The sequence below is a fragment of the Nicotiana tabacum genome, chromosome 4 (genome assembly GCF_000715075.1).
Source record: "Nicotiana tabacum cultivar K326 chromosome 4, ASM71507v2, whole genome shotgun sequence".
In the NCBI taxonomy this organism is placed as follows: Eukaryota; Viridiplantae; Streptophyta; class Magnoliopsida; order Solanales; family Solanaceae; genus Nicotiana; species Nicotiana tabacum.
The window spans coordinates 79,298,538-79,312,918 of NC_134083.1; the positions used below are offsets into that span (position 1 = coordinate 79,298,538).

The 14,381-nt window shown below is 34.8% G+C and overlaps 2 protein-coding genes across 2 annotated transcripts; both read left to right on the top strand.

Annotated features, from left to right (window-relative positions):
- Positions 1 to 7,654: 7,654 nt before the first annotated feature.
- LOC107805740 (stellacyanin-like) lies at positions 7,655 to 8,571 on the top strand. The gene is made up of 2 exons (XM_016629808.2): positions 7,655 to 7,824; positions 7,928 to 8,571. The coding sequence occupies exons 1-2, from the start codon at positions 7,662 to 7,664 to the stop codon at positions 8,326 to 8,328; spliced, it is 564 nt and encodes a 187-aa protein (XP_016485294.1). The 5' UTR covers positions 7,655 to 7,661; the 3' UTR covers positions 8,329 to 8,571.
- Positions 8,572 to 10,004: 1,433 nt separating this feature from the next.
- On the top strand, positions 10,005 to 13,778 carry LOC107805743 (protein mago nashi homolog). The gene is made up of 3 exons (XM_016629810.2): positions 10,005 to 10,287; positions 11,224 to 11,400; positions 13,507 to 13,778. The coding sequence occupies exons 1-3, from the start codon at positions 10,069 to 10,071 to the stop codon at positions 13,564 to 13,566; spliced, it is 456 nt and encodes a 151-aa protein (XP_016485296.1). The 5' UTR covers positions 10,005 to 10,068; the 3' UTR covers positions 13,567 to 13,778.
- The last annotated feature ends 603 nt before the right edge of the window (positions 13,779 to 14,381 follow it).

Genomic DNA, 14,381 nt, shown 5'->3' on the forward strand with positions numbered 1-14,381 from the left:
ACTCCTCAATTTAAACTTATTTAATAAACATTTGCAGATAATGATTCCATCGTGAATTTAGTTCCAAGAAACATATCAAATCAACAAACACACGGAATTCACATAAAATCCAAATAACAATAACACCAAATTATTATATAAAACACAAATTTGACAATTAAGGAATGTCGCATGATAACTCAAGTATTTACTAGTGCCAACAATTATCCAATTTAATACATAAAGATACCTAAAACCTTAAACCAATAAAATTTTCACATATAAGTTCGAGTACGTATTCGTCACCTCGCGTACACGACTTCCAACCACACAATTTCCACATAAGACTTAATGCCTAAGGGGTAATTCTCCCACTCGAGGTTAGGCAAGATACTTACCTCTTTGAAGTTATGCCGATATTCCAAAATCGTCTTCTTGCTTGAATTGACCTCTGAACCGCTCAAATCTATCCAAATTAATTTTATAACTTCATTAAAATTCATCGAAAACAATTCCGGATAATAATACACCGACTAAAAATTTTATTCCAAAAGGTCAACAAAAGTCAACGCGGGGCCCGCCTCTCGGAACCCGACATAATTTTCATGAAATCCGAACACCCATTCCGATACGAGTTCAACCATATCAATTCTATCAAATTCCGATACCATTTCGTCCCTAAAATCATGATTTTTCATTTTGAAAATTTTCTTCAAAAACCACCTTTTTTCCTCAACTCAAAACATAATTTAAATGATAAACATAATGATAGAATCATGAAAAAAAATAGATTCTAGGTGAAGAACACTTACCCAATCGATTTGCTTTAAAACCCCACAAAGAATCGCTCAAAACCGAGCTCTACATGTCAAAATGTGATAAAAATAGCCTAACCCTCGATTTGGAAAACTTATAATCTGCCCAGGTCTGAAAGCATCGCGAACGTGGAGAAAGTCTGGTGTTCGCGAAGAAGGAAGGTAAGGCGGTCCAGAAAAACCCTTCGTGAACGCGAGGGAAGGAGTGCGAACACGAAGAACAAGGGACGGAACCTACGCGAACGCGAATGCGAAGAAGAAGTATGATGCTGCCATGAAGAGCTTCGCGAACGCGATGGAGGAAAAGGGCAAACCTTCGCGAACGCGAACGCGAAGAAGAAGAAGTATGAGGCTGCCATGAAGAGCTTCGCGAACGCGAGTGGCTAATCGCGAACACGATGGAGGAAAAAGGCAAATCTTCGCGAATGCGAGATGTTGAACGCGAACGCGAAGAAGAAATATGGGGTGGTCAGCAGTAACACTTCGCGAACGCGAGATACTCTTCGCGTTCGCGAAGAAGAACACCAGAAGACAGAACAACAGTTCAAAATAGGAGGGAAATGACCTGTAGCCCATCCGAAACTCACCCTCGGCCCTCGAGACCTCAACCAAACATACCAATGCATCCCATAACATCATACGAACTTACTCGAACCTTCAAAGCACCTTCAACAACACCAAAAACATGAATTACACACGGATTCAAGCCTAATGAACTTAGAAATTTCTGAATTCCACAAATAACGCCGAAACCTCCCAAACCACGTCCGAATAATCTCAAATTTTGCACACATGTCAGAAATGGAACAACAAAGTTATTCCAATTTCCAGAATCGGATTCCGACCCCGATATCAAAAAGTCAACCCCCCCTCCCCGTCAAACTTCCCAAAAATTCATCTTTCGCCATTTCAAGCCTAATTCCACTACAGACCTCCAAATAATTTTTCGGACACACTCCTAAGTTCATAATCACCATACGGAGCTATTGACATCATCAAAATTTCATTCCGGATCCGTTTGCTCAAAAGTCGACTCACCGGTCAACTCTTTACATTTAAGCTTCTAAATAAGGATTATTCTTTTAATTTAATTCTGAATCTCCAGTAATTCAAACTCGACCACACTCGCGGGTCATAATACATATTGCGAACCTGCTCGAGACCTTAAGCCACTGAACGGGGCGTTAAGATTAAAACCTGAAATGGCGATATCCACCACAGGAGAACATGTCTCTATATAATCAATGCCAGGATATTTACAAATCTTCTTGTGACACAAGTCGTCTTTATGTCTATCGACTTGACCTTTTTTTCGCACAAGAACACATTTATATCTCCACTGGCTTTATACTTTCAGGTGTTGGGACTATCCGTCCAACTTCATATTTTTCAGGTGAAATCAATTTTCATTGCGTATTTTTCATATGGCCAATCATTTATCTGTCCAAAATTCATGACAGATTTGAGCTCAAGATCCTCGTCAATATTAATAATATTGAGCGCTACATTATATTAACAATATCATCGACGATCATTTTATATTGGTTCTACTATTACCCAATAAAGACATAACTTATCGAGATCTCTTTATCTTATTATTTTCAGGTACCCGAGCCTCTCTCATAAGGTCTTATGAAGTGTTATGTCGTGGTGCTCTTCTAGAGCACTTGCCTCCTTATTATGACCATCTTGAACATTTTCTCCTCTCCTTCTTCAAGGAGTTTTATCTTTGGAATCGGTTAGTCTATTATGCTTCATGCATTCCATAGACTCTACTCATTATGAACTTTATTTTATTTGGAGCATTAGCAGTTGAATATGACATTTAGCTTTGGGTCAGCAAATACGCCTAGCAATATTTTGTAAATGAATTATCACTTGAATTTCAAGTTTACATTTTTTCGTACGAGGATCTAGATGTACTTATAATAATTCATTACATGCATTACTTTTTCAGCTGTTCATTGTCTCCCCCTATTGTTAGGATCACCAACACATATCCCTAGCCTTATTTGGGGATCCATCTTTGTGCATTGTGGTGGAATAATTAAATCATTTAGCACATTCATATTTCTAGATAGAAATTAATTGGTTCCTGACCCTGAACCGATTGTGATAGGGAGAACTTATCATAACTTGGCTAGATGCGTACAAGTGTTGTTGTATATTAAATAATACATCACATACCAAATTTTATTTTGACAGTTTTGTTCTCATAACCAATGGTTTAAATATAATTGGAGGCATACAGTTTCTGGTAAACCAACTTGGATTTAAACCAGTATTATCAAGATATATCATCATAATTTATATTCTGGAAATGTGCTCTAATAATTTGAGCAATCAATTTTGCAAAAGCCAAACTACAAGTTGATAACATATGAACATGTGACCATAGAATAGATGCATCTATTAAAATCATATAATAGTAAACGGTCCACATGGCAGGTGACTGGGCCCATATATTTATCACCTTTTATTTGTTTCAGAAATCAAGGGATTCAATCCCAACCTTAACTGGTATATCATTAGAATAAGCAACACAAGAGAATTCTTGAAGAATCTTCTATTTCTTCAATATATGCCAATATAATTTTTAATTAATTTTTCGCATCATAATTGAACCGGTCATGCCAATTAATATTTGTTTCAGTAAACCTCTAGTTTACTTGTGATATATGATTCCATCATCATGCTTATATTTGAGTAGTACAAATAGAAAGAAAATCGAGTAACCTTTCATATTTACTCGTTATGATTATAGAAATATGAAGATATTCAATATTCCTTTCATTTATAGTCTCAATGTTCCAACCACTTTGACTTATACATTTGAAACTCAAAAAGTTTCTTTTGAGACTTTACAATATCAATGCCGTGAATAATTTTATTCATTTGGATAGTAACAAATTAATTTTTCCGGAGCTCTTAACAACTTTTGTACTACAAAATCTTTTGTCACACCATTCATATGGTAAATGTCTCATTCACGGAGAAAATTATATCATAATAGATTGTCATTGTCAAAGTCATCATAAGCAAAATTATTTCTTGCTTTAATTTTGCCTTTAATAACCTTTTATAAAGCACAACAAAATATTTTTTGACTTTTGGCGTATCACATGTACACGACCAATGATATATTCATGTAACCACACAATAATATTTATTCTCTTTATTTCACTCAAACCTCCCTTAGAGGTGAGTTGTGTGGTATTCATCTAATCATGCATTGCATGTCTTTATTTATTACTTTTATCACATATTTTCACATTCACCTTAAGGAATAGGTCTGCATTCTCAATGCTTATCACAAGTCACATCCTCTTCACGGAATGGATCATAATCAGCAACATACTTTATTATTTTTCATACCAATATGATGGTAAACATTGCCTTCACATTTTGTAGGACTATCTTGAGAGCCCTTATTGTTCTCCTTTTATAATCATAGTGATGATTATTATTATTTTGATCTTTGAAACGTCCACATTCATTATTCAACCACTTGTCTTCATTTAGACTTATTATGCGCCGCTACCATATTCACTTCAAGAATGGAGCAAATCAAGGGGGACAATATTCATGCCTTTTCATGAAAAATATATTATTTTTCTTTAGTCATCAATATATCATCAATATGGTATAGTATGACTCAACCCAATATGTTACCAATATAAAGGCATGTTAGGCCATAATGAATTGAGACTCAAACCCAACTCTTATCATCATGGAGCATCAGGACTTGATCCTGATGTCTTACCCTCATGGTACATTGCGACTTGAACTCATTGAAGTTGATATCATTAATAGCAAAGGAAAAAAATAATTTCAAATACAAAAAAAATGCTTATCTCTTGAGTTAAACTCTTCATAATGTCGTTTGGATATAATTCTCAACAATAGACTTTTATTTACTCAAATCAGCTAAGTAATTAGTGTCAAACTGATATATGAAAATACAAAATAATATTAAAAATTCACATGTAGTCTTTGCTGCAATAAGCTTACTTAAGGATGAAATTAATATGACCAGAACATTAAATAAAAATAATGTATCAAATAGAATAATATAGTACTACTAGTTACCATGCACTTTTGTGAAAACTAGGTATTATGCTCTCTAGAAAAACAAAGAGATATAGCAGAACCTTTAGGTTAATCATGGAATAAAAAAAAAGAGTGGACAAATCTATGTCTACTATCTACTACTATATGCTTTCCATATAAAAATGATTCAACATGTTAATTTGATAAGAACTATTCAATAAAAAAAATTGGTGTAGTACATACTTCTTATACTAATATTTTATCTTATTAAAATAAAATAGTTACGAGTAATATTATTATTAGATTATATTTGACAGTAAACTAATGTATAATCATTATACTAAGCATACTAAAATTGTATTATAAGATAAAACCATAAGCATACATAATAAAATATAATTTTAATTTTGTAGATTATTTAGTATACCGCATGCCACCTATTATTTAGTTCATGAAAATTTAACAGGGTGACGTCCTTAGCAGCCACATAAATACTAATTTTCTAATACCATACTATTGCTTATTCCAAATATTGGTATAAACTTATCTGGTTTAAAGCTCGGACTTGTTGCTGTAGCAGAAAGACGTGCATGTAACACATAAGTGGAATTCAACCTTGAGGTCAGAGACTTCGTGCTGATAACTTGTTATGAAATATAGCTCAAAGTAACAATATAGAACAAAGAAAAACAAGCTAAAAGATATAGAGAGAAAGAGATGAGGGATTCTTATTTCTTCTTCAATTGTGTGTATTCTCCTATCTATTACAAGGCCTTTATATAGGCATAAAAAGTGAAGAAAAATATGTCATTGAATATATCATTAAGTATAGAAATATGTCAATAAATATATCATTAAGCATTTGAGAAAATCATGGAGGAAGACTAAACATCCACCATAATTTAATTTTTTTTATAACAGTTTGTTATTATTATCTTTTTTCCGTCAAAGATAGTAGTTACTAGAGTTAATTAAAAATATGTTATGTCCAAGAGTGCATTTGAAAGTCTTAGTGTGTATGTGCGTATTGTTTTTTTAATTACTTATAATAATATAATAAGATAACTTATTTATTTTTCATTACTTCTTGTCCCCTTTATATAATAATATAATAAGATAACTCATTTATTTTCTATTACTTTTTGTCCTCTTTTATATAATAATATAATAAGATAACCCCTTTATTCTCCATTATTTCTTGTCCCCTTTATATAATAATATAATAAGATAATAAGATAACTCCTATTTAATATTTTTTTTTAAAATCTGTTAAGCCCATTTAGTCCGCGGGCCGGAACCGTTTAACCTCGGGATCAAACTGTCCCGAGCTCGATCCCGGACCGATCCATACAAAAAGACCGTTTGACCCGTTTAATTTGAGATCGGCACAGGACCATTTAGACCCGACCCACTTGACCCGTTTAGACCCGAAACCGGCTCACTTGCCATCCTTGTAAATCATCTCATCGTTAGAAAGAAATTTGAGAGGGAACATAGACAAGATAAAAATGCTCAGAACAACTATTCCGCCAGAAATAATGTCAGGTAATAGACTGAGCAACGTGTCAATGAACATTTAACAGAAGAAAAGTGCAACTGTGTCCCGATATCTATCATTCGCTAGTAAGGAATGTAGTATTACATTGCCTACTAATTCAAACAGTAATTAAGAGCAAGCTCAAATGGCAATTTTGAACTGCTGATTTTGCTCTGATAAACTCCAGTTACTATTCACTTGTTTTTTCCTTGGTTTACTGATGTTGGTTTGTCCACCTTTTTTTAACCTCTCACCTTCTTCCTGTGTTTCATTTTATATGATGTGTGTTTTTAAAAAAAAATATATATATATAAAGTTTGCGGTCTTAAGCATGTCATGATATTTTTGTATGTATGAAAATATGTTATTAAAGGTATTCTATTTTGTCTTCAAAAATCTATTTTTTGTTTTAGATTTCTGAAAATAAAATAAATACGAAATAGCTGATTAAACAATGAAAATAAAAAAAATTGAACTCTATTCCTTAATTGAGTATAGAACGGTTTGGTTACAAGAGTTCAATTCGAGGAAAGATTTGCCTTTTCTATAGAGTCAAAATATGCCGTGGAGAAGAGCTTACTTATGAGCAAAAGGGGAGGAGGAAGTCGTAGGAGATTAGTTGTGGGTCGGCAGAGACCTCTTTCGGCAAAGAATTATACCACAAAGCCCCAACTAGGTCTGATTCTTCAACATCAATCGGTTCGGACCTCCACTTAGTTTCACCCAAACTTCAACCTGGTTATGGATAGATCACCCATGTTCGGGTCCATAAGCAGTGACAATTGCCCTATGAAGACTCACTTTCGCTACGGCTCCGGTGGGTTCCCTTAACCAAGTGACTGCCTATGAGTCGCCGACTCATGCTTCAACAGGCACTTTATTTTGTTCAAAACTTGGCGATATGAAATTATAAAATTAATTTGTTTTTCAATATAAAAAGATAACATTTCCAAAGTGAAAAGACAGAGAGAAAGAATAATTTGGAGTCAATAGGCGTTAAACTGCCTTCCAAAATAGGACAATTTATGCTCCACCACCTTACCCAACACAACAATTTAAAATAATTTCTGTTTCTCCATAATCTCAACAAACATTTTATGTTCCTCTCTGCAACTTTAGGAGAAAAAAAGGTGCAGACTGTAATTCCCTTATGAAAGCTATAGCTTTTTATTGTTCTATAGTTAGGTGATCTAATTACAAAATCTCCAATCTTGCATGTCACAAACTTACTATACTTATATATAGCCCATTTTTCATATTTCTTCCTAGTAATTACAATTATGGCAAAGCTTCTATTAGTTTATGTCATATTAGTAATTCTTGCAATTGCATACTCAGGTTCAGCCACTAACTACCTGGTGGGTGATAATTCTGGCTGGGATATTAGTACTGATCTTGATACATGGTTATTAGGAAAAAGATTCATCGTTGGTGATGTTCTTGGTAAGTATATCATCTTCTCTACTTACACATTTATAGATCAAAACTTAATTTCCTCAAATCTTAGTTAATTACATATATCGATATCGACTCATATTTTTTGTAGTGTTCCAATTCTCAAATTACCATAGCGTGTATGAGGTAACGAAGGAGACTTTTGATAGGTGCAACACAACAAATGCACTAAAATCGAGCAGTAAAGGCAATACAACTTTTCCATTAACAAAGCCGAGGGACAATTATTTTGTTTGTGGGAACAGATTACATTGCCTTGGAGGAATGAAACTTCATGTAAATGTTGCAGAAAATGGAGTTGCTTCTCCAACTGCAGCACCAGCACCTCAGACCAGGGTCTCTTTTCCTACACCTTCAGCTTCCAAGAGAAATAATAACCCTTCTGCTGTTGTTCCTAGTTCTACTACTAATTTGTCTAACCATGTTGGTTTAAGTAGTTCTCTACTTTTAGTAACCCTTGGAATCTTGTCCTTGCTATTTTGGTTCATGTGAATATGAGGATTTTCACAGTTTAAGAGGGTATGTTTTGGTTTGTTTACTTGTTGGGTTTTTACTCTGAGCATTTAATTTGTTAACTGTACTTTTCTTCAATGCAGTCCTTTGAGGATGCATGCTATGTTTTCAATTATTTCGCCTAGAATTGAAGATTATGTTATATGAGAAAGATGTATACGTTCTCGTGGATTGCAAAGGACAATTATGAGACGTAATTTTATACCTTCCGATTTGGAGATCTCTTGACAAGTATCCATCATCTTTCTTTGGTTGAACAACATGTATATTAGCTAAGAAAAAGAAAATTGAAAATGTATCTACCTATCAAAATCTAATTCAGATTACTTACTTAACATCATTCTAATCATGCAACCATTTGCTTTACATACTTAAAATATCAATAAAAAAGTGCCTTGTTAGTATTTAAGAAAAAATGTCTAAAATGTATTCCATTCAAAATAAGCTTTCTATTGGAACCCAAGTAGGCGTTTGACGATAAGGTTAAAGTAAAAAACAAAGTAATTGATGTTGAAGTTTAAAATGAGAATTATGAACGGTTAGGATCGAAATAAACGTGTCATGCGGAAGTTAGTAAAGTAAAAGAAAAATATACCAAAAAAGAAACACAATCTAGTGGTTATGATATTTTGCTTAAGTATCATAAAAATATTACATATGTTTTCTCCTAGTAACTCTCTTTGATATTTAAGCAAAAATACATGATTATTAATTAAAAATATAATCTAGTGGCTTTTTGTATTTAGATAAAATTAAGTGAATTTCTTATCTCAAAAAATAGTTAAGAATAATTATTTGGGACGAAAGAAGCATTATTGATTGGGGCATTTTTATATATACTCCCTAAACTTTTAGGGCCACCATTGAAGTCATACGCACATTACACAAATTTTTATAAAGTGTACCCATTTGCATCTGAAGTAGTTCAATCTCTTTAATGTAACTTCAGAAATCAAATTTGAAGTTCTTTTATTTTTCAAATGCAACTTCAGAAATTCGAATCTTAAGTAGTTCAATCTTTTCAATACAACTCTAGAAATCAAATCTGAAGTTCTTCTATCTTTCAAATGCAAGTTCAGAAATTCGAATTTTAAGTAGTCCAATCTCTTCAATGCAACTTTATATTTCGGACCTGAAACATAAACTTGTTTTTGGAATTTCAACAATTCAACACACGATTCAATTCCCCAAATCTACTCAAAATGAGTTGAAATTTGAAACATAATTTTCAAATATCACAAAGAACAAATCTCAACCATTAAATTATCAAAACAATAACAAATTAAACAAACTCATTTTGCAATTAAGAAGAAGAAGCAGAAGTCCAAGAAAGCAGCAACGAAGGGGAAAAGAGTGTATGTATATGAAGTTACTCAAAAATTGAGTATCAATTAAATATTTTTTAATAAGTAGGTACAAATTCAATGGGTGACGCAAAAGTGAGCATCACATCAAAATTTTACTTGACACTATTATTTTATGGTCAATTTTTCACAAAATTACCATGTCAAATAAACTAGAATAATTATTTTGGGACGAAGGAAGTTTATTCATTAATATAAGGGTCTAAACACTTTACACCTCCAAAATCCTAAGCTGGGCAACGTGGGCTTTAAAAATTTGAAGAAAGCAGCCTTTGGGCCTCATTAATACAACGGCGATGTTGTTTGGACTTATAAGGGAGACAGACTCCATTGACACCATATTTTTCCAGAAGAGATGGGAGAGATGGCAGAGAACGACGAGTTTTACCTGAGATATTATGTGGGTCATAAAGGAAAATTCGGGCACGAGTTCTTAGAGTTCGAGTTTAGGCCAGATGGCAAGCTCCGTTATGCTAACAATTCAAACTACAAGAACGATACCATGATTCGCAAAGAGGTCTTCCTTACCCCTGCTGTCCTCAAGGAATGCCGTCGCATTGTTGCCGATAGCGAGGTCTTTTTTTTTTTTTTTTCCTTTCTTTCCTTTCTATTCGACTATATTATTCTATTGTTTTTGTTCAGGATAGGGTTCGGGTCAAACTCGATATCTTGGTATTTCGATTTGGTGTTTTAGGGTTTTAGATTTTTTGGTTGTGGTCTAAATCGGAAACAGCCTCCCCAGGGTAGGAGTAAGTCCTGCGTACACGCGTTGCCTAGCTACACACTACCCTCGCCAGACTAACCTCGTAAACTAGTGGGATTATACTGAGTTGTTGTTGTTGGTCTAAAATGTTTTCGGGGTTAATTTACAGCTGACATTTGCTAGATACTGTATTATTTATGGGTATTAAGTCTTAACTGTGATGTGGAGGATTCATAAAGCTAGCTGACCCCAGCTATAGTGGGATTGAGGCATAGTTGATTAATTGATTGATTGTTTAAGGGTTTTTCAAATTGCTGGCCTTTAGTTTTTGGTTGTTACTTCCGTCCTAATGCTGGGAATATCCAACTATCCAAGTAATTAATGGTCAATGATTATGGGAAGCAATGAAAAGACAGGAATATGAATTCATAGAGCCATTCTGACCTAAGAATGTTGGTGAAGAAGCAAAATAATCACGACAATTGGAGCAATTTTGGCATAATATTCATTGCAAAGAAGCAAAATTATCATTTTGAAAATTCTAGCTATGGCATAGGTGAAAAGGAGATGTTTTTGTTCTATTTGCTTAAGTCTTTTCCCTAGGGAGAGTTCTTTTTCTGTTTTCTTTTTTGGGGAGGGGGCAGTGGAGGGTTGAGTTTGTTTAGTTCGGGCTGATGAAATGTCTGTGCTGTGGAACTCCATCTTTGTCCCTCTTCACACCTATTTATCTCCTGAGTTTTGTTACTTGATAATTATTCTGATGAGAAATGGAAGTAATAAAAGGTTGTGGATGTTTGTTTGTTGTAGATCATGAAGGAAGATGATAACAATTGGCCTGAACCGGATAGAGTGGGGAGGCAGGAACTTGAGATTGTGATGGGAAATGAACACATATCATTCACGACATCTAAGATTGGTTCACTAATGGATGTGCAGACCAGTAAAGATCCAGAGGGACTTCGTATTTTCTATTATCTTGTTCAGGTACCGATCTACAAGGTTTTTCTGTCTTTTTTACTTTGTACAAATACATCAAAAAGCTTTTTTGCAACAAGTTCCAATGTTTTACACACTAGTTTGTGAAAAATGTAATAGGAATAGCCCATACAGAAATGCAAAAATTCATTCTAGCACATTTTTTTAAATATAATCGCACAAACATATAACCCCCCCCCCCCCCCCCAACCAAAAAAAAAATGCAATTTTGGTCCTTAATTTATCTAATAGAGTTAATTTTCGGAAAGCTCCTCTTTCTCCTTTCTAATGGTTTAGATGTATGATGTTGGGGGTCGCTTTTCTGGTTGACTTCATATTAACCTGTTTCGCCTTGATTGGAGCTTTAAAAGCAAGATGCTCTTAGAGTCTCAATTAGCTACATACATAACTCAGTGAAAAACAGACCAGGAATAATGGTCCTCTCTTTGTGTAAACTGATGTTATTTGTGAACCTCCTGGACTTGCTCCTGTTCCCAGCTGCTGAGTTCCATAAGAAATATTAATTCCATCAAACTCTATCTTTAGATTGCAATAGAAACTGGGCGGTGAAGGCCTCCATTCCATCTTTAAATGAATAGAGAAGTGAGATTTTGATTTCTTTCCATCAAAGACAAACCAACTTGTTTGGAGATACTCGTTCTTATTGCAGCTGGTGTTAGGTTGTGGCCTGATTTCTACCTAATGCTGCCTATTCAGTCGTTTATTTTCTCCTTTTTTTTTTCCATCTTCCACCCTTTTAACAGCAACATGGTTTGATCATAATAAGAAGGGAGAAATGATGGTTATTTATTATTATTATTATTATTATTATTGTTACGTTGTCTTTTGGGGATAGGAGGAGAGATTAGAATAGTTAGGAATAAAAGAAAAGAAAGAGTAATGGATATGTGTGAGAAAGTAAGACTTTTTGACTTTTAACTTGAACCAACTTCATCCTTAAGATTCTTGCCAACCTTTTTCTTTCACCTTCCGACCTTACGACAAAAATGATCCTGGATGGTGTTAAGACTGGCTAGCAAGAAAATTGACATTCTTTCATGTTGCAGCAATTCATCTCCTCCTCCTCCTCTATTGCCTTCTTCCCGCTCCCCCTTCATATTGCTAGGCAGAACAAGCAGCTACAAGGCATCTCATCCTCCATCTTGACCCCCTTAAGGCCACATCATAATCCCTCACTTGTCATACGACTTAACCCCAGCTTGGACAACCTTCATCATTCCTCAACACAATCATCGAACTTTCCATCTACGAAGGGCCCAAAAAAGGAGAAAAGAAAAAAGAAGGAACAGAATAGTGAAGAGGGATGAAGGTGAAAATGGTGGAGGATATGGTGGGGGTTTGGAGGGGGTTAGAAGAATGACGGTGGAAAGGGCAAGGTGGGGAAGGGCCAACAGAAAGTGGGCACTCGGTGTGGTAGTATTGTGAGGGACTTCAAATACTCCAGGAATACAATAGTGTTGAAGTTGGTTTGAGTGTGTTGAGTGCTAAACATTAAGGATGAGAACTGCCATTTCCTAGTATGTTTATGTGCACCACAAATATATCTGTGGTTGAAAACGATGAGAGAGCTCACTAGGGTAGGAAACAAAGCCAAAACCTTTGGGAATTAGAGGTTTTCCCAGAAGGAAACTTGGGCTAAAGTTGAAACTGGTAACAGTCTCTCCGAGCTGGGACTAAGCTGCTTGTCAGCTAGGCTCTCATGCACAACCCCTAGTTACTGCACTGCTGATTGGTATCTTGTTGTGTACGCTTGGCTATGCGATGCGTCCTGTGCTAATATGACTTCATAACCTCTAAGTAATTTAAAGCTGCAGCCAAAAAGGATTGCCTTGTAAACATTGGTCTCCAGTCCTAATAAACTGGTGAAATCCCATTGTCGTCTCCTTTCCTTTTATGTCGGAGAGATCTGAAGGATTTCCTGTTCTCGACCAATTAGTTCCACTGCTTTGCGTCATTTTATAATGGTGGTTGACATGTTATTATCTTTAACTCAAACATCATTAATGCATTTCTTTAAGTTTGTTTCAGAAAATTGGTGTTGGTTTTCAGTCTTGGAATACTTCTGCACAATTTGACTCTAGGTTTTCATTGCAGGATTTGAAGTGTTTTGTGTTCTCCCTCATCTCACTCCATTTCAAGATCAAGCCTATTTAACTCATGCATTTGACGTGCTAAAATTTAGCAGGACGTGCTTGGTTTCATGTTTTAAATGTGTTGAGTTGTGTATCCAGGAAAGTTAGAGAAGTGAATTTGTATGATGCCGTTTGGGGAAGAAGTTTGTTCGTTGTTTTGCTTTTGTTAAATTAATGGAATTAGTTGTTTTTTAGACCTTCTGCGAGTAAAGATAAGTTTTCTGTGTTTCTTTTCGTATCTTTCTCTGATTAATCTTGCCGTTACTTGTTAGGCGTTTCATAGCAACATGGAAGGCACGAGATTTTTTGTCATCTAATGTTCTTTGAGCTTTGGTTTGCCGTATTGCTATTGTTTTGCCATAACAAATGGACGTGGCGTGAGAGGTAGTTTTCTTGAGTATTTGATCGGCCTCATCTCAGAATCTTGTAATTGTCCATTCACTAACATCCGTTTTGGTTTAGTGCCTTTGCTATTCCCTTCCCGATGCTTTTTTTTTCTCATCAGAATCCCAGAGAACTCTAGAAAAGGATACAAAATAGCTAAAAAATCAATTAATATAGCCTAACGGTCAACGAAATTAAAATGAGAGATTCAGTTCAAATTCAAGCAGAGACAATAATAATTTTAGATGATTTCTTTTTTTTTCGTTTTTGTTTTTTGGTCTGAGCTTTAGTTGATAGTGTTATTTAGTACTTGTGGGCCCAACTTAAAGTCGGGCAATTCTATTTTATTATATTTTTGTTTTCTAAAAGAGAACAAAAATCAGAAGAGCTAGGTTTCTCTGGCCCTTCTTCGTTGTCAACGAGTGGTAGAGCGAATTCCGCGTAAGCATCGTA

Coding starts and splice junctions, on each gene's coding strand:
- LOC107805740 (XM_016629808.2), top strand. CDS start 7,662: ATGGCAAAGCTTCTATTAGTTTATGTCATATTAGTAATTCTTGCAATT. Junction 7,825..7,927: donor CATCGTTGGTGATGTTCTTG/GTAAGTATATCA, acceptor TATTTTTTGTAG/TGTTCCAATTCTCAAATTAC.
- LOC107805743 (XM_016629810.2), top strand. CDS start 10,069: ATGGGAGAGATGGCAGAGAACGACGAGTTTTACCTGAGATATTATGTG. Junction 10,288..11,223: donor GCATTGTTGCCGATAGCGAG/GTCTTTTTTTTT, acceptor TGTTTGTTGTAG/ATCATGAAGGAAGATGATAA. Junction 11,401..13,506: donor TTTTCTATTATCTTGTTCAG/GTACCGATCTAC, acceptor TTTTCATTGCAG/GATTTGAAGTGTTTTGTGTT.